This window comes from Andrographis paniculata, unplaced genomic scaffold (genome assembly GCF_009805555.1).
Source record: "Andrographis paniculata isolate CXL003 unplaced genomic scaffold, ASM980555v1 Contig61END, whole genome shotgun sequence".
Lineage (NCBI taxonomy): Eukaryota > Viridiplantae > Streptophyta > Magnoliopsida > Lamiales > Acanthaceae > Andrographis > Andrographis paniculata.
In genome coordinates this window covers 496,785-517,369 of record NW_026137597.1, presented here as the reverse complement: position 1 = coordinate 517,369, position 20,585 = coordinate 496,785, and the positions used below count along the sequence as shown (strand labels likewise).

Sequence of the window (20,585 nt, the reverse complement as noted above, 5' to 3'; positions counted from 1 at the left end):
TTTTTTAGTAGTAGCCTCACATGCCTCTTTCAGGATCCTTCTTCCGAGCACCATGCTTCTCCACTTACTCAAACGCTGATGAATGACCCTCCGATTGAGGCATCAGTTGCAAGGCAAGCCTTCAGAGACCATGCAGTGACAGTTTCCAACTTAAATCCCACACCACCCTTTTCACATTTTTCCGACCGTAAGTTGGTCGCACCTGGAAAGAAAATGGGTGTAAGTATCCCATAACCATCAGTGTCTAACTTACTTATACTCTGAATGCTAATCCCTTCTATATTTTCAGGAATCTTGTCCGCCGCCCCCTACCGACACTTGGACCTAAGTCGGAACATCTACCACTTTTGTGCTTCATGAGATTCCGATTGCCTTAGCAGAGGGGACCGTCTTAGCTCGCAAGACTGCCACTTAGCCTTCCCTTTGTGTCCAAACCTCAATGATCGGTCAGGAAACATTCGTGATCCCAACGTTTATCCCCAACTAAAAATTTGAATCAAGATTCCTAATCCACTCTCTCTTTTAGGGACAAGGGGATATCAAACATTTGGTACTACTAACTCTGTTCAACCATATTTGGGAGGTATTATCGGTATATTCCAACAAAAGTTTGGCTGACCTGTCGGATTCAGAACTTAAAAAACTAGCTGACGCTCTATACAAGCTGATTGTCATATCTGATATCGATCTGAACAGTAGTCAAATTTTGGCTGGAATATACATGAGAGTTACAGAGCTAAGTTCTGAATTTTCCTAGCTTGAGATATAATCCACCACCGAATCCTATGAACCGAAACCTGGCCCGACCTCCATGCAACAAGTTATTGCCAAGATCAACGATGCCATCGACCACTCTCGATCGCGCATCGACATCCTTCTCTCATATAAGGATGCTCTAATGGAAGATATCTTAAATACCAAGAGAGAGATGGATCGGCTAAATCAACAACTGGAAGGCCATGAAAGCACTGGCCGAAATTGACCAGTGCTTAACCGAAGAGTAGGGGAATATCCAAGATCAACAGGGACGTCGGGCCGAAGCGGAACAAGTGTTGCGAACTTCTCTGCATATGCTCAGAGAAAGCTGAATGGGATAGGTCTCTAGCCTGAAAATGGTTTGGTTCTCTGGCCTAACAGTGGCTTGACATTCAAACTGTACTAGACACTCTTTTGTAAATATTATATTTCATTAACCTAATTTCCTTTCCATTTCTAACACAAAACTCGGATTTTTTTCTTTACTTAAAGTTGCTCCATTTGTTTTGCATGATTCAGCCTAACATGATGCTTTATGTTGTATAAAAACCCAACATAGTAAAGCATGCTTCAACCCACACAATCTCCATCATGTCATTTCCCCAGATTCGCGTACTCAATTGGAATTGGGAAAAATGCCTTACAATTTTTTTTGGTTGGTCAACACCCGGTTTTCCCCATGCTGAAGACCTAATTCAAGTGCTGAAATAACTTGACTTTATGTTCAAATTCTCCTAGAGAAGCCAAAAGACTTTGCATCGGGTTAAACGTTTGATGAAACGTATAGTTGACAGTTATGTAACTCTTAAAGACATTTTGGGTCAAATCCCATATCTAGATCACCACATGGATCTTATCGAGCACCACATCATAGTTGTTTTGCCCGATCTTAGCTGGAACAGTGTGTTTTTGCAATAATGGGCATCCTTTTCTCGGTTGTGCGTCCTTATAGACAGAGAATGTCAGTCACTTGATGATATGAAAGAATGAACCAATTGCGATCTCGAGGAAATGCAACAACAATGGGAACAATATCATCTCAACTTTGAAGACCTCCTGGATGAAGAACCCACTCGTCTGCCAAACCAATGGGGCAAAGGTTCCGAATCTGAGGAAGACAATACCTGCATCACCATTTCGGATAGTGAGCAACCGGCCTTTCAATAGGTATGAACCTATGCCCGGTTCTAAAATAAAAACTTTCAATCATTCTGTAGACTACCCTGAAAATGCAGGATAATACATTTTTTAAGTATTTAGCATTAATACTCTCATGTTCTGATATTCCTTCTCCATCAATAATAATAAAAGCTCCATTCCTGATTTTTCTTTGTATTATGTATGGCCCTTCCCAATTCGGGGGCCATGTCCCGAGCTGATCGACCTTTTAGTAGGTAGGCAGGATGGTGTTCCATACCAAATTGTGTTCCTTGAAAGATTTGAAATTAAATTTCTTGTTATAATATCTGGCTTGAACGTGATTCTTTCTGACCATATGGTCGATTTCCGTCAGTCAGGTGGTGTCCAAAAGCTTCAACTACTGCATCATCCCTTGTTGATATTCTTCATCAATATTAGGAACAATCAACTCAATTCGGGTTCTTTGGACCCTAACTTTGGCCGGTAAAATTGCATCATGCCCGAATGTGAGTTGGTAGGGTAAGAAACCCGTAGTCGAACTCATACTATTGTGGTGTGCCCACAAGGCTCGAGGTAACAACTCATGCCATTTCCTGGGATTATTACTTATCATTTTTTTAATGATATTAATGACAATCTTATTGGATCTTTTGGCTTGGCCGTTAGCTTGTGGGCAATAGGGAGATGAGTGCTGCAACCTGATGCCAAAGTCGGCTAAAAACCCCACAAACTTCTCCCCAGTAAACATCAATCCTCAGTTTTGTTCTTTATAAGAACAAGTACCCTTGACTGGTGAGCTTGAAGCTCTACCATGGGTATTCGTTCACCAATGTTAGTAAAAGCATAGCCTGAATACAACACATATTCTTCTATTTCATTTAAAGAGCATAAAGGATTAGAATTAGCTTTCATTTTCAACACCTAATTGCCTTCCCAAAACATTAGTTGTTGATGGAGTGAGAAAGGTACGCACTGCGATGCATGGATCCAATATCTCCGCAATAACACTGAATATGTTGTATATGTATCCACAATAAAGATAACCATCGAGATGGTCTTCGGCCCAACCTTGATTGGTGCAACCATCATTCCTTTTGGTCAGTTGACCAATGAATCTAGTTATCTTGATATCTACTGGGGAAGAATCGGACGTACTCTTGCCCAACTTTTTGAGATTTTTCAATAGTATGACATTGAATACTACTCAGTTGTCAATAAATACCTTATCAATTGGTTTCCCACAAATATGACCACTCACGAAGAGTGGCTTCAGATGTGGGCTCGTTCCTTCAGGGATGGGGCGAGTACTATCCGCGGTGGACAATTTGATTATGCGTCGGGTATGGCTAGTGATTTTGATTTTGATCCTCAGCTCAATGCAGCTCCTCTTCGCTCAGATGCATCCTATCATGCTAACTTGTAACAGGGAAAAACTGTTCACTAAAGAGTTTGGAAGAGGTTTACCTTCGTTCGGCACTCTTTGCAACTTCATAAGTGTTTCTATTTTGGATAGACCAAAAGAACCATAAGTGGCTTCATGAATTTTTTCTGATCCTTCATCCTTCAGATTGATGTTAATACGTCGGCAGAACTGGCCCGAAAAAACTTAGCCTTCTCATTTAAGACCTCTGGACTTGTGTCTTTGCCTTCATCAATTATCTTGACCACCCTTTGGTTAGTGTAAGCATCGACTGAGATCTCCAGTTCGGTTTGGGAATTTTGAATCTTTCCCTTTTTTGCATTTTTTGTATTATGTATGGCCCGTTTTCCTATAAAATGGCATACCTGTATTTGGCATTACAAATCTGAGTGCGATTCATTCTTGCAAATCGGGATCGATATCAATAGGTAGGGGTTTTCTATTTTGACTCTATTTTCCAGGATCAGTGTGGTTTAGCTTGCGCATTTATTGCCTTTGCATGAGTCCTTTTGGCCTCTATATCATATGATCCATCTACTTGGTACCATTTCTCGGCCACCTCAATTTCTTGTGGTCCAAGTTCTTCCTTATTTTGAATCATCTAAGCCACGACCTTCCGATCCTCGATGTTTATTCTAGCGCCTGCAACTGCAACTGTAACCTTCGGGAAAGGTTATTGTTCCACTCCCAGTGTATCATACTTTAATCGTCAATCTCTTATTGCTTTATGTATCTCATTTTGAAAATGCTTACACTGACTCATACTATGTGTGAACAAATTGTGTCATTTACAATAAGGTCTTCCTTTGATCTCTTCCTTGGTTGCGAGTTGTTGCCCCTTACGAATTTGAATTTGTCCGTCCCCCAAGATCTCGAAGATCTTATCCACTTTGGATACATCAAATGTAGGCTGATCTTTGTTAAACTTCATTTCGGGAATAGGTTTGAGCTGGGACACACGTATGGTCTCCCTTTGACAATTTTTGTTGTCATTTCTTCTATCTCGCCTTATCCATCTCTCTGAACAACGATTCTAACAGACATGTCTTAAAGGCTAATTGTGCTAGATTTTCAATATCGTTAAACATAAAGGCTTTTCTTAATCGCGCATACATGTTTCGGACAACTAGGTTGGTCATTTTCCTTCATCGATAGCAGTCGGACAATGCCCTTTGATTATCTAAATATGCTCAATGAATTGAGGAGCGTTCTTTTCTGGCATCTATTTACTTTTCAAAAGATCGGTAAGGGACACTATTGGGACCAGATTAAAAAAACATGTCGAATGCAGCTTCTAAACCTTCTCAAGTCTGTATTTGCCCCGGTGGAAGCTTGACAAACCATGAGAATGTCGTTTGGGTTAATGAAAATCCGAACAGTTGGAGTTTGAAGTAAGAATTATTCCCAACTTCTTATAATTAGTCTGTGAACCTTCCGACATGATTGATGGTTGAAGCACACTATCTTCTTCAGAGAATGTATGCAAATCGGGAGGCCAATAATTTCTTGGAAGAGGATGTTCATTAGTGATCCTTTCTAAAAACAACCTCTAATAGGCTGGTTGATTAGCCATCTAGGGATTCGTTTCGAAATGTACCCTCAAAATTTGTGCTACTTCTTTAGGATCCACCCTCAGTGAAGGGTGATCAGGAATAATAATGGGGTCATGGGCCTGACCTCCTGGTCCCTCCTCTTATGAAAATATTGGAGGGACAATATCGAATCTTGCTCATAAGGAATGTTGTTAAAATAAATAAAATGAGTCTTTTCTTTATCCATCCTATTAAGGGCGGTAGCACTTGGGATAGTACTTCCACATAAGATGGGCCGACAAAAATTTGCTTACAGACAGGAGGATGACAACCCTGGAGATGTAGCAACAGGTTGTAGAAGAATTCTTGAAAAGGCTTGATTGAGCATGTTCTGCATCAAATTTTGTTGATCACGTAACATAGTTTGCACCACCCCAGTTTGTTGGTTGTTCATTTGCTGAAAATATGCCAGCCATTCGGCCGGTACTTGGACTACTTTTCTTGGAGTTGGTATGGTTGATGAAGCTACTGATGTAGGAACTTCGACATAAGCACTAGAAGTTTGTGACTAGGAACTTGCTATGTGGATCCTTCCAATGATTTGGCCGAACCAGAGACGTATACATTTTTTTTCAGGTGCAAGATCAACAATTTTGCCTCAATTTTTTTGCATGAAAAAATCACTCTATGGATTGAAACAATCCCGCCGAGCGTGCTTTGGCATATTCATTTTAGCTATGAAGAAATATGGGTTTCAACATAGTAATTTAGATTATACGTTGTTTGTTAAGCACATAAAAAAACTCATAACCTGCTTAATTATATACGTTGATGATATGATACTTACATAAAACAATGAAGAAGAAATGAAAAAGATAAAGACAAACTTATTTACAGAATTTGAGATGAAAGACTTGGGCAGATTTAATACTTTCTTGAAATTGAAGTACTAAGGTCAAAGCAGGGAATTTTTATTTGTCAGAAAAATATGTTCTTGACTTGTTGACAGAAATAGGGATGATCGATTGTGAACCCATATATACTTCTATGGCTTTAAATAAAAAACTTCATATGAAAGAAGGAGAAAAGTTGGCAGACAAAGAGAAATACCAATGGATTGTTGGTAAGTTGACCTACCTTTCATATACCCGTCCATATATAGATATGTTGTAGGAGTGGTAAGCCAATTCATGCATCAACCTCAAGTCCCCTATATGGAGGCAGTGTGGAGAATTATTAGATATCTCAAAGGAACGTCTGGTCATGGTGTTTTATTCGAATCAAATGGGCATCTAGAAACTCAAGTATATACAGATGCAGATTGAGCAGGAGATAAAGGACATCGAAGATCAACATCCGGTTACTTCACTCTAGTCGGTGGCAATCTTGTCACATGGAGAAGCAAAAAACAAAAGGTGGTAGCTGAAGCATATTTCATAGGAATAGCACGGGGAGTAGCATAATTTTTATGGATTCTAAAATTGTTATAAGAAATTGGTTTCATCCCTAAACAAACTAGCAGAATCATGTGCGATAATAAAACAACCATCCAAATATGAGAAAACCCAGTTCAACATGATCGAACGAAACATATAAAAATGGACATACACTTTATTAAAGAAAAAATAATGCAAAGATCATTGAATTGTCATTTGTTTTATTAGAAGACCAGCTTACCAATGTTCTGAAAAAACCGGTTAGTGGGAGAATATTCAACGATTGTTTGGTCAAGTTGAATTTTGAAGATCCCACTATTCAACTTGAGGGGGAGTGTTAAAAAAAGGGGAAATTATGATTGAGAAATTCATGGGATCATCTCATCTTTTTCCGGTAACCGACAATTTTTTCTCCTCAATTACAGCTCCATGAAAACAGTGTATTTCTTTATATATGTTTATTCTTTATATATCTCCATTGTAGTACCTATAAAAGAGGTATTTTCTTGTATTTGTAAGTAAGTACACCAAAAAAGAAAAGAAAATCAATAATAATAATTAAAAAAAATTCTTTCAATGTCAACACAATCAATTGTGAAATGATTAAATTATTTGATTATGTAATTCCTAGGCTAATCTTGTCAACCTATTTGTCAATTTATCAAACAATTGCACAATTATGGATGCAAATGTTTGAATGGTACACAATTGCTAAACCAATAAAAAATCCGGCCGCGATAGAAGATTAAATAAAACAATTGTAGGCATGCATCATATAAATTACATAAATATCAATTAAATAAACAATATTCAATTCAAATCAAAACATAATCTCACAAATCTGAATCCGAAATCTACATTAACCCTTGGACGAGAATAAAGAAACCTAACTACCCATGCTCAAAATAAAGAAAGCAATAAAATGAAGATAATGATGATCTCCCGGTGGCTAGCTCTATTCTAATGCCTTGCCCAATCCTTCAAGCTATGAAATATGAGTGTAAGTTGTGATATCTCATCCAAGGCCTTGAGCCCCCTTCTATAGATGATGGGTCTTCAATCGCTCCCTCTCAATCACGCCAACAACTACGCCTCAATTCCCGTAATCCATCACTTTCCTTAACATGCGAGCTTAAATCAAGCACTTTCATAATTCTTTGATCGAAATCTTGGCATGGGCGCGAATTACTCCATTCCCTTGCACAAATCAATAACATGTGAAAAATGAGTAGATATCTATCCAAAATATTAATTATATTTTATAATTTATTTATAAAAATACATAATAATATACACTTTATCACTGGTACTCAACTTATTCTATGAATTTCACTCAATAACTCGAGATATTTTTTATATTTCACGTCGACGTTTAATGAAACAAATTGTTATATTTTGATCAAGTACTAACACTTACTATTATACAGGTTTAATCATCCCATAGTTATGGATCTTATGGTGATATATAATATAACACCCCAAAATACAGGTATGTCACACACAAGCGCTATAACAATAACGTGTATCGACAAGCTCTGAAGTTACCCATCCTAAAATTACTCTAGAGCAAACACCCTTAAATCTAGAGTTTTCTTAGTGGGACTCCCGAAAAGGAATGTCATATTATTGAGATAAGTACTCTAATAATTCCATTTAATCACTATTAATCTATTTAATCTCTATTTAATCTCGAATGGCCCTAACTTTGCCTCATCCATACACTGGAGTCTATCTAACACCGGCTCAACTTCGGGGTTATCATATCTTTCCCCACTAAAGAATACAACATCCACATTGCACTACAACAATCCATCAACTTCTAGGCCCCTCAACAGTCAAGTCAACGATTGTGGGTTGTCGCAGGTAGGCTCTGATACAAACTGTAACACCTTGGCCCGCAAGCCACACAGACCTGGCATGTCGGGATCGTAGATTGGCACCACAAGTTAACACAAGTCCTTATAGTTCATTTTATCCTTACTCATGCGCACTTTGGGAGACTTCCTAGGGGGGTAACTGATAATACTAATTTTGGGCATACTTTTCTAGCAATTTCTATAAGCATATGTCGCAATTTTAGACTAAAATTGCCATTAATTATGTCAAAATGCCTTGGTAGTTGTACTTTGATATCACTTTCTTGTGTCATTTGATATGCCTTGGTATTTTTTAAGTGCTTCAGATACGTTTTATGGAGGAAAATGAAGAGATAAGAAAGTGTTTTGATAAGTAATGCCGTCTAGCATATGCAATGCTTCGTTGCAATGTTTGTAGGTGATAGAATCGACTGGAAAGCTATTTTTTAAGGAAGGCTAAGCTGATGAATATCCGCGTCTCAATCCATGTCAAACTAATATGGGGTGTTGATTAATAATTTGCATCTGCTGGATTGGACGATGAAGAATCAATTCGCCAGCTATCAAATGGTATCACCAATCTTCTAGAATATTTGTCGGTGCCTATAAATAGGATTCAATTTCTGCTTATTAAAAAGATTACACAAGTTTTAAATCGCACTTGCATTAAAAAAAAAAAAAAACTCAAGCTGTAAGGAGTTTTGAAATCTTAGAAGCGGGTGTTCAACAGAACTCATGACATGAGTCGTGTGCTCACCACCCATCCCATTTAATTTATACACTTAGATAAATTTATAGATTTGTAGTGTAAACACATTGTTAAATTGATAATGTAGTTGCAATATTCAATTCTTTAAATCCCTTAAGTAAATATCTTAATTTCTCCATTGCACCATTACCCACGGCTGATGCATATGTAAGATAATTACTTCGCGAAGTACTTTGTGATAACTTTGACCAACATATGAATATAAGTAACATAATAGAAGCTAGTTAGATGAATCTGAAAGTAAATCATGCTGCAAGGTAGACTCGGGACTTTCACAAAAGTGATTCATTGAAATTTCAAAACCTATCACAACACTGCTATGCAAATATACTCTTTCTCTATGGACGGAACAGTGTGGGAAGAAATTTCAATGCCTTAAGGAAAGAATTATTCTTCCCACATTATTCAAGTTCCTGATTGGAGTCAACAATTTGAGCTAATGTGCAATGCAAGTGATGGAACAATTGGAGTTGTACTTGGTAAAAAACTGGAACAGAGGTAACATGTTATTCATTATACTAGTAAGATTCTGGATGGTGTCCAGTGCAATTACACCACTATTGAGAAGAAATTCCTTGCAATTGTATTTTCATTTGAGAAAAATCAAATCTTATCTAGTTGGATCCAAGATAATTGTTTATAATAATCATGTTGCACTTAGAAATTTGATGGAAAAGAAAACTTCAAACCGTATTTGATCTGATGGGTATTCCTTCTACAAGATAATTCAATGGTTGATCATCTTAGCAGGCTATCATTTGTTTAGGTATAAATGAATATTTTCCAAATAAAAATTTGTAATTTTTGCACGGTATTTCACCTTTGTTTGTGGACTTTTCCAACTACCATGCCAATGCTATTATTTCTTCCCATCTTAATTTCACAGAAGGAAAACAGTTTCTAAGCCTTGTCAATCACTAATTCTGAGAGGATTCCATTTTGGCGATGATGGAATCATCAGAAGCTATATATCTAAATCAAAGATACAACGTATTTTGTACAAATTCCATGGATCAAATGTTGGTGATCATTTCGCTAGCCAAAGGACAACCGTAAAAGTACTTCAATCCGGATTTTATTGGCCAACTATACATATAGATGCTCAGACTTTTTCTAGATAATGCAATGCATGTCAATGATTGGGTACTATTACTAAACGTGATGAGATGCCACAACAAGGCATTTTTAAAGTTGATATGATCGACGTATGGGGAATTGACTTCATGGGCCCTTTTCTGAAATCCCATTTGAACCTCTACAACTTGGTCCTAGTAATTACATAAGCAAGTGGGTTGAAGCAACTGCAGCCCTATTAATGATGCGATCCAGGTAACAAAATTTATTCAAAAACATTTTTTCTCAGGATTTGGTATTCCCAGGACATTTATTAGGGATGGTGGCACCTAGTTTGTCAACAAATGATTCGTTGCACTTCTTTCCAAGTACAACGTACATTAGAATCTTGCTACTACATATCATCTACAATCAATTGTCAAATTGAAGTGAGTCATCGTGAGCTAAAACAATTCTGTAAACTATTGTCAACAAAAACAAGAAGGATTGGTCATTGAAATTGGATGATATATTTTGGGTATATCAGATAGCATTCAAGACCCCGATCGGGATGCCGCCATTTCAGCTTGTTTATGGGAAATCATGCAACTTGCCTTTAGAAATAGAGCACAAAGCATATTAGGCAATTTAAGTTATGAATTTTGATATCCTACCTACACAAGAGAAGAGAATGAATTTTTTGAAAGATTTGGATGAGTTTCGCTCCCTCGCATATGAGAATGTCAAGATCTATAAGAAATGAGTTCATTTTTATCATGATAAAATGATTTTCCATGAACACTTCGAAGAATGAGACGTAGTCTTGTTCTACAATTCTAGATTGCACTTATTTTGTGGAAAGTTGAAGTCGCATTGGACAGAACCTTATGTTGTAAAGAAAGTCTTAGCCAATGGTGTTGTGAGAATCTACAATCCTAATTCTTCAAATGATTATAATGGTTTTCTATTTAATGGGACACATTAAAAAACATTTATTAAGCACTTCTCTAGGATTCACGAGTCTACACTGAACCAAACACATTTATATCCTTTATTAGAGTTTTAATGCTTTTGAGTTATTGTTTTTTTTTTTTTTTTTTTTAAGCACATTATAGTCAGATTCATCTCATTTTAGAATAGGTTAAATTATTTTTAGGTTAGATTCTATGAGTCTCAACTGAAGCAATTTGTAGGCTATCCATGTGATTGCGACCAATTACGACATATTTTTTGAGATTACACTCTGACCCTTGTAATATTTAAAAATCCAAAATAATTCTAAAACCCTTATACTCTTTCGATTTTCCTCTCACATAAGATCACAAACTCTACAAATCCTCTGAAGATTCTTCCTTAAGACAGAATCTAAATCTTTCAGAAAATCGAGTGATTCTGTGACACCCCAACCCGCAAGCAATGCAAAGTCGGGCATGTCGAGATTGTAGACTGGCCCTAAAAATCAACACAATTTCTTTCAGCGCGCTTCTATCCTCACTCGCGCGCACCCTAGGAGACTTTCTAGAGGGTCATCCATCCTCAAATTATCGAGGGCAAGCACGCTTAACTCTAGAGTTCTTTCAATAGGGCTTCCGAAAAAGAATGTGCACATTGTTGGCACGAGTAGTCTATACAATCCAATTTTTGGCAACCCTCTCGGCCAAGAAATTTGATTGTTGGTCATTCAGTACTAGCTTCATAAGCATATAATTCGAAAAGCCCAAAGACCTCATCGTCTTGTAGCAAGGCTTGCATTTGTTGAAAGAAAATCATATGGGCATCAAGTTGTGCCAAACCTTTCAGCATAACTGGTTTTCCTTTATGCTTAAATTCCATCAAGTGTTTAGCATAATCATGAGTTACCTTGCCTAAGCCCTACAACCATTGCATTCCCAAGACTAATTTAGCACCTTTTATGAGTAACACATATATGTCCACGAGAAACTTGACATCTTGTAGAAGAATTTCGACATGAGGACACACGCTAGAGCAAACTAATGAGTCACCACTGCCAATGTACACCTTGAAGGCTTTGATAGGTCGAACAGGGAGTCGTAATTTTTCGACCATCGATGGTTGCATGAAGTTGTGAGTGCTGCCACTGTCAATAAGTACTTTTATTTCTTTCTCATTAATTGTGCCCAAAATATGCAACGAACGTGGACTTCTGTGACTCATCAAGGAGTTCAAAATGGAAACATCTCCAGTTTCAACCATTTCATCACCTATGTCTACTTACACGATTGGCTTGTCCTCTATTGGGTTCGCTTCATCATTGTCATCTGTCATAATTAAATAAAAATGACTCTTGCACTCATGCCCTTGAGCCTATTTTTTTTATCACAATTAAAGTAAAGACCTTTTGCGATCCTCTCTTGCCTTTCCGATGGAGTAATTATCTAGAAGGAAATTTGAGGTGTGGTTTGTGGAGTAAGGAGTAGAGGGGATTTGGTATTAGATTCCGGTAATAATAAGGACGGTTTTGGAGCTTGCAGGGAATATAGTAGAGGTCGAGGCTGAGCAGAAGCAGTACATGTACTGTGACCCACACTAGATGGTTGCGCCCCTCTATTATATGTGTGGAAATTCCTCATAATCTCATCATTTCTAGCCTCATAAAGCTTGGAGAGGGCAAAGGCTTCTCCCAATAATGTTGGTTTGACAATCAAAAGTTCACATTGTAACAGTGGCTTCAATCCGGCTACATAGCATGAAATCAATAAGCTATCTAATAATCCCGTCACCCTATTAATAAATTTCTCAAATTCTGCCTGATATGTAGACACAGTGTCCCGCTGAAGGGTTTTGCATAACTCACATTGAGGGTCGTCAAATTGTGATGGTCCAAACATGGTCCAAACATTAGCCAAAAAACTATCCCATGAATTTATTAAATTATTACCTTTCATCCAACGGAACCATTCCGACCCAGCCCCATCAAGATGGAAGGAGACGATAAGTAGTCGTTGCTCAGCCGGTGTGCCATGCAAGGTAAAATAATGTTCAACTGCAAAGATCCAAGCATCTACATCGCTTCCATCAAATCTCAGGAAGTCCAATCTCATAGATCGTAACCTAGAAGCAATTCCCCGTGCTGCAACGATCTGATTTCCAAGATCATGTGTCTGGTGAGCCCCAAAAGATTGTTGATTTTTTACAAATCAAATTTCAGCCGCTAGGGCTTCCAATTGCAGCCACAATCGATTCATTTGTTCAGTTATCACTCCGCGAAATTCAGAACCTTCAGCCATCTCTCAACAAGAGCACCAATGATACGCTATTGAGATTTATAGAGCACATTCATTCTTCATATGCCGTGTTCAATTGAGATTTATATGTCTGATGCCCCGAGGAGTCGCCTGGTCGACCTGAAGCTGTTGTTCGTGAATGCCCCGTGAAGCATGCTACTGTTTGGATCTGTTCTGTCTGACGGGGTTTGTTGTTGGATTTCTGGAGGTCCGACGTCGCCAAAGGAGCATTTACATTTTACTGAAGGGAACACCCGTAGCTGAATCGTCCATCTGAAGACGTTGTCGATCGCCAATTTGTGTCGTCCTCAATTGCAATTGAGAGTCCAGAGTGAATTCAGTTGGCAAAAAAAAAGGGTTTGTGTTCATCAAATTAATTTCAAAGAAGGCTATGTTGTTGTAACTGAAATTAAGGGTGGTTTGTTTGGTTATTTGATTTCAAACTTCATATTCTCATTTATGCCAATTGTTTTGATCAATGTTAATTTTAGAAGTGTATTCAATCATCATTATTATGTACAATTTCGTTAAACTTTTAAAATTTGAATATATTTAATCCTATTTTCAAAAGTTTCTTAAAAAAAAAAAGGATAAACTGTTTTTTTTTAGTCCTGTAATTGGACTCCTTATCATTTTAGTCTTGTAAGTGGAGCATGTTGCAAACTAGTTCCATAAGTGAAAAATTTTCGTTGTTTTAGTCCTCCGGCGCCGAAGATGCCCGCGTGGCTCGCCGGAGGTAACGTGTCCGCCAGGTGTCGCTGACCAGGCGGACACGTGGATTTTTTTTCATTTTTTAAAATTTTTTTAAAACTTATTTTTAATTTATTTTAAATTTTGATTTGTATTTTTTTTATTTGGTACAATTAAAAAAATTAAAAAATTAAAAAAATGAAAAAAAAATAAATCTACGTGTCTGCCAGGTGTCGCTGACCTGGCGGGACACCTGGTGGACACGTCACCTCCAGCGAGCCACACGGGCGTCTCCGGCGCCGGAGGACTAAAACAGAGAAAATTTTTCACTTATGGGACTAGTTTGCAACATGTTCCACTTATAGGACTAAAATGATAAAGGGGTCCAGTTACGGGACCAAAAAAACAGTTTAACCTTAAAAAAGTATTTTTGTTTGCAAAGTTTTATATCATTCTAAAATTTATAAAAATAAATATTATTCTATTATTTTTTTTTTTTAAAAAAAAAGAGACTTTTAAAAGTGTTATATTACTATAATTTAATAAAATTGATCATTCCGATGAAAAAATAAAAATTAATCTACACAATTTTGTATGGAAACAAATATTTCAAAAGAAAATTTACTAATATTGTAAAAAATAAAACAAAATATTAATCTATATTATATTTAAATTTAAATTTATGGATATATTTTATTTTAATTAACTATCAATCAATATATCATTATTAAAAAATCAACTAACAACAAATCCAACCAAAAAATTCAACCAAACTCAAATTTTAATTTGCAACCAAAAGCATCCTTAATTATTACTATATTAAGTATTGAAAAAAATGAGTAAAAAAACTAGAATTGATAAAATGTAAAGATATAAAAATGTAAAATTTGTATATAATAATAAGGCAAAATAGCAAATTTGCCAAATTCTAAAATTCCAAAAAATCTACTTGTAGTTTCCAAAATATTGCAAAAAATTCCCCGTCCATTAGAATTTAAGGGCGATTGTATTTTACGCGTCTGCTATGCAATTTTTGCTATATAAATCGATATATTTCTATATAAAATTACTAAAATATCATAATGATTATTTTTTTACAGCAGCTTCTTCTTATTTCTTATTTCTTCTTTCTTATTCTTTCTTCTTCTTTACTGTTCTCTGTACTATCAATTTATTCTTCTGTTTTACCAATCCCAAAAATTTAATAAATCAATTTGACATTCAGATTTAAAATCAATCGAAAAAAACGAAAAGAAGTGCTAAAGAAGAATTAAGGAAGAAAGCAAATTGGGGAGGAAAAATAAAGAAAAAAAATTGGGGAAAAAAAGAGAGAAAGAAGAAAAAAATTGGAGGAAAAAAAAGAGAAAAAAAAAACCAAGAAGAATTGGAGAAGAAAAATGAGTACGGAATAAAATTGGAAAAAAAAAAAAAAAAAAATTGAAGGAAAAAAAAAAAAAAAAACCTAGTCCAACCTTTTTTTTTTCATTTTTTTTTTCTTTTTCTTCTCCTTTCTTCCCTGCTCCAGCTCTGTTTTGCCCCGTCATTTTCTTTTTTTTCTTATTATTTTTCAATTCTTCATTATTAAAAAAAAAAAATTGGAGATAAAGAATAAGGAAAAAAATATAGGAAAAATGAAGAAAAGAAAAAACCTGGTGGAGCTGCAAGAAGAATAAAAAATTGGAGAAAAACCTAGTGCGCTTGTGAAGAGAATTTGAGGAAGAAGAAGATGAAAAAATCGAAGTGTTGTTGGGGAGAAGAAAAGAAGAAAGAAGAGACGAAAAAAAAAGATAGAGAGAAAAATAAAATAAAATATATATAAATAAGGATATAACGATCAATAAAATTTAACTTCCGTTATTCAAATTTAGAGAAGGGAGAGAATATGCAACATTATATAAACATAAATAGGCTTTTTAGAATTTTAAAACGACCAGAGGTTTTCAACGAATTCGAAAAACTATAATAGAGTTTTTTGCTATTTTTTCTAATAATAATAATATTAAATAAAAAAAATATTAATTACTCCCTCCATCCACTTACAATATATACATTTTAGTTTTGGCGCGATATTTAAAAAATAATAGTATTTTAATTATAATGAATAATTGAAAGTAATGTAATGACATTTTTGCACTTATTTTTTTGTCTAAAAATAATAATATGATATAAATTAAGAATATTTATGGAAAAAATAGTTAATGTAATTGAAAGTCATAAAATAAAAATATGTATATTTTCTAGCGGGAAAAAGTATTAAAAAATTATAATTTGCTATTATTAATTTAAAAAAAAAAGAAATAATACTTTAATAAATAATAGATTAGAGGTTGATTTATATAGAAATTTTTTAAAATTTGAAAGTTCAAAAAAAAAAAAAAAATTTATATTTGATTTAATGTTTTTTACTTATGTAATATTTTTTGAAAAATAAATAGTATAAACTGAATGAAAATATATTGTGAAATCAGTGCGTACATTTTCCTAAAAGTGAATTCAACTTAATATTTTGATGCTGGCTTGTAGCTGGAATACTTTAATAATGTGTGTATATAATAGTATAATTTGTTCGGCATCATCGTCGTCGTCATCATCATCATCGATAAAAATAATATAACCACCAGACGTGGTCAAAAATCTTTGAGCACTTTCCGGATTTGTTCCAGTGTGACAAAGAGCACCACAGTGAAGGGCCCCTGCCGGGAAATCGTGGGTATAAACCCTTTGTAGAGCGCCGTCGGGCCCTCCGCCCTCACCGTCTTCAACGCGCAGTCCATGGCGCCGCTGTACGGCGGAGCCGCCCCTGCCTCCACCTTCATGTTCATCACGCGCGTCTTAATCACGTCCACCGGATTCGACGCCACCGCCGCCACGAACCCGGCGGCGAAGCTAGCCGTCACGTGCGTCCCCAGCCCGTCCTTCATCACGTGATGCTCTAGAAGCATCTCCTTGAACTGATCGTACGACGCCAGCTGCGACGCCGTCACGATCATCGCGCGGTTCACCGTAAGGGATGACCCGCGCCACAGGCTACCAATCCCCTCGCCCTTCGCCATCCGCGTGATCGCATCCACCACGCTCCTGTAGTTCCGCCTCTGCGCCGCCGGTAGGCGTCCGTCGGCCTGCATCCGCACCATCGCCACGTCCGCCGGATTTCCGACGGCGGCTCCGATGCCACCGGCGACCAATCCGGCGACGATCTTCCTCGTCAGCGGCATGGTGTTGGTGTTCGGATCCGTCCATCTCTTCTTCATCACGTCGTACAACCCCATCCTTGTGGTCGAGTACAGCGTCTGGCGGAGAACCGTGGCGGAGACTCCGGAAAACAAAGCGGCGACGCCGTCCTGCTGAACAATCCGCAGACCGACGGAAACCGGCCCAACACGCGGAGGCGGTGGAAGGTGCAGGTGGTGCGCGGAGGAATTCTGGAAGGCGAGCGCAGGGCGGAGAGACTGTGCCGGCGCCGATTCCCCTTGCAGCTGCATCCGAACCTTAATTAAATCCAGCGGATGTGTGCTGCATCCTGCAACAATTGAGGCAATGCCTCCTTCAACAAATCCTTTCAAACTCATTATAACTCAAAATTGGGGGAAAAAACCCTAACTCCTCAAAAAATCCAAATCCACCCAAAATCGAAGATCACAAACAAATCCGGAATCCAAAAACCACAGATCAACAATCAACACACCAATTCGAGGTGGAGTTCATCTCACTGGAGACCAGGAGATGCGAATGGAGACCAAAAGCTACGGAGGAGAAGTGAGGAACGTTAGGTCTCTGAGACATATGCCGTAAGAGAAACGAATGATGATTTATGCGAATGGGGGCGGAGTGGTATTTATAGGGCAACCGGAAAGAAGAAGGAAGCCCACTAGGTTTTCATCGCTATTCACACCCGATACATCTGAGCCGTTAATTTTACAAAAAATTACGGTCAGGATTTGTTCCAGGAACTTGTAAATTATTGAATAGATTTTTAATTACGGGGTAACCCCTAAACTTATTAATTATTTGTGTAAACGAAAAGGCAAAGCTGTATTGGACGCGGATTGGTCTATTACGGTGGGGGTCAGTCGTTGAAGTTTCCAATATTTTATTAATTTGGCCAACTGGCTCAAAAACACGCGGAAAAAATGAATTGGAAACAAAAAACTTGACCTTTGAAATATGTTTCTTTATTTAAATTTTTTTTAAAAAAAAAAAGAAAAGAAAAAAGCTAGTGAAGCATTAAATAAATTAATTAGAAATAATTGACATCGGTGCGACTTTACATGCATGAATGAGAATTTATTCTTCCATTAGTGGAAAAATAATGCAACAAATTAATGAGGGTAACGTACTATATATTTTGTAGACTTTTTTTTTTTTATTTTGTAGACTTTTTTTTATTTTGTAGACTTAAGAATTGAGCAATGTGTATAATTATTCCCGACTCCTGAGGGCAAGCATAATATTTTTTTATTGTATACAAGATTACATCGTAAAAAAAAAAATAAAAAAATAAAGAAAAAAAAGAAGCATTTTATGTAGTAAAAATTGGATTCAAAACAATAATAAGCACGAGATATATGTATATCCCACAAATTGTAGCAATATTCTTGGATCATTATTTGGGGTGTAAAACTATATCCTCACGAATTTATGCCATGAAACAAATTCTTGAGTAGGATTTGCACATTTAAAAGGGAGAAAGGAATAATTCAAATCGCATAAATAGTTATACGTACTTATATGACACTCTTGGATTTTTTGAGGCCCTGAACAAACATAAATGATAGGCCCTATAAACACACGATTAAATATATTTTTACAATAATGTCATTGACATTAGCGTCGGGTAAACAAGAAGTTGGAGGTTGTAGTCAAACGGTGTTGACTTGAGAGAAAAATGGAAATCGAACTAAGAGCGCTTCACAGTAGTGTCCGGATATTCGAATACTGAAAAAAAAAACTAAGAGAAGGTGAAATAGAAAGAAAGAGAGAGGGAAAAGTGAGTTTTGTTTTTGGTGGGTGGGCGCAGCGTGGTAGGACGTAAAGAGGAGAAGTGTAGGCGATAATTAAATTTGAAAAGATGCAGTGCAATGTGATTAGGAAGAACAAATAGAAGGAAAAAAAATAAAGATATGATTAGATTTGAAATTTAATTTAAAAAAAAATTAAATTAGATCATTATAAAGAAGAAAAAATATAAAGTAAAATTTAAAATTTAATAATGATAATGGACTAACATTTTTAAAAAAGGTTCTCTCTTAATTACGGTAAGAGCCGCCGATGCGTACTTATGATTAACTTTAATGTTACACACATATTCATGTAATTTAAAATATCTTAGACTGATGTAGGAATTCTCGTTTTGAGAATTTAGAAAATCAAATAATAATTAATTGTTTAATCTATTCTCAAAATCGAATTATGGTGAGTCAAAAATAGATGAGATAATACGATTATTCATATCACATAATTATATGCCATATCGAGGTGTGAATTCGGATCGGACGTCGAACCTAATCGGTGAGCTCACGGATCGGATAGAGAAATCCAGAAAAACTCTATTCATACCAAACGGATAAGTCATATTTTAAAATTGATTTCCATATCCAAATTTGAGATCATATTTTATGAGATTTGACTCTTGATATCATAATAGATATGATTATTGATATGGATGATACACCATATTTAGAGAGAATCCCCAAAAAATTTGTAATGTAGAAATTTTATAAATAGGCATGACCCTAAAGTCAATACACAAACAAGTCTACATACTACCATCCTGAGATACTCTTCCCCATTCCTTCTTTATTCTACCAACTATCATACTCTCTCTCTATTCGTTAGACCACTTGTTTGCGGTGCTGCTTCAAGAGAATATAAGTCATTTTCTCTTTGGAAGTGATACGGATATACCGGAGCACTACCAGTCATATTTCGCTATACAAAAAAAGATATTCCTCAACTCGGCTTCCTTCTTGTTGCCTTATTATCACCCCATATTTTTCAATCGTCGCAGGGCGAAATATAGGTGATAATAAACCCTACTAATTAACGGATAGCCTCTTTGCCACTAAGACCTTCGAAGCCACCTTCAACGGAAGACAAAAGGGAAAAAGAGAATTTTCGTCAAAGTCTGCGCAGCCTCGGAAAAACAATGATCCTCGCTTTGTTAACTATTGAATTAAGATGAAAGTTTTAGAGAAGGTTCGTGACTCATTATTCTTCCAATCCAATAGTGGGTATTCCGATCAGACGTTTATACCTCCACCAGAAAATTACAAAACTTGGCCATACATTCCTGCGCATAGTCTTCGGCAAACTTGATCTAAAGATTGGATGAACAACCAAATTTCTCTCTATCGTTTGAAAAGAAACATGAACAAGAAAGTTCTTTTATGTCTTATCTTCTTTTAGGATTTTTTGTGTGTTTTCTTAATTTTAATCTTTATCCTTTAGATTATATATTTTATTTTTGATTCAATATTGGTAATTTGGATTTTTATGTTTTCACTTATTAACTCGTATAATTTTGTACTTACGAGATATTGTTCCAAAAACCCAATCCTAGAATGGAAACACAACAATGTTGTCAAAGTCTGTGAGGTTAATTGATTGTGAAACTAAAAAAATTTGATGGTTCAAGTTTGGAAAGACTCGATCTGTGAGTAAAAGGCTAAATTTTTCTCTCTTGAATTTC

The 20,585-nt window shown here is 36.3% G+C and overlaps 1 protein-coding gene across 1 annotated transcript; it reads right to left on the bottom strand.

The window, feature by feature from the left end:
* Window positions 1-16,329: 16,329 nt before the first annotated feature.
* On the bottom strand, window positions 16,330-17,720 carry LOC127260351 (mitochondrial uncoupling protein 5-like). Its single transcript, XM_051288069.1, has one exon. The coding sequence runs from the start codon at window positions 17,464-17,466 to the stop codon at window positions 16,525-16,527; it is 942 nt and encodes a 313-aa protein (XP_051144026.1). The 5' UTR covers window positions 17,467-17,720; the 3' UTR covers window positions 16,330-16,524.
* Between the last annotated feature and the right edge of the window lie 2,865 nt (window positions 17,721-20,585).

Excerpts from the sequence above, each read along its gene's own strand:
- LOC127260351 (XM_051288069.1), bottom strand. The coding sequence starts at position 17,466 with ATGAGTTTGAAAGGATTTGTTGAAGGAGGCATTGCCTCAATTGTTGCA.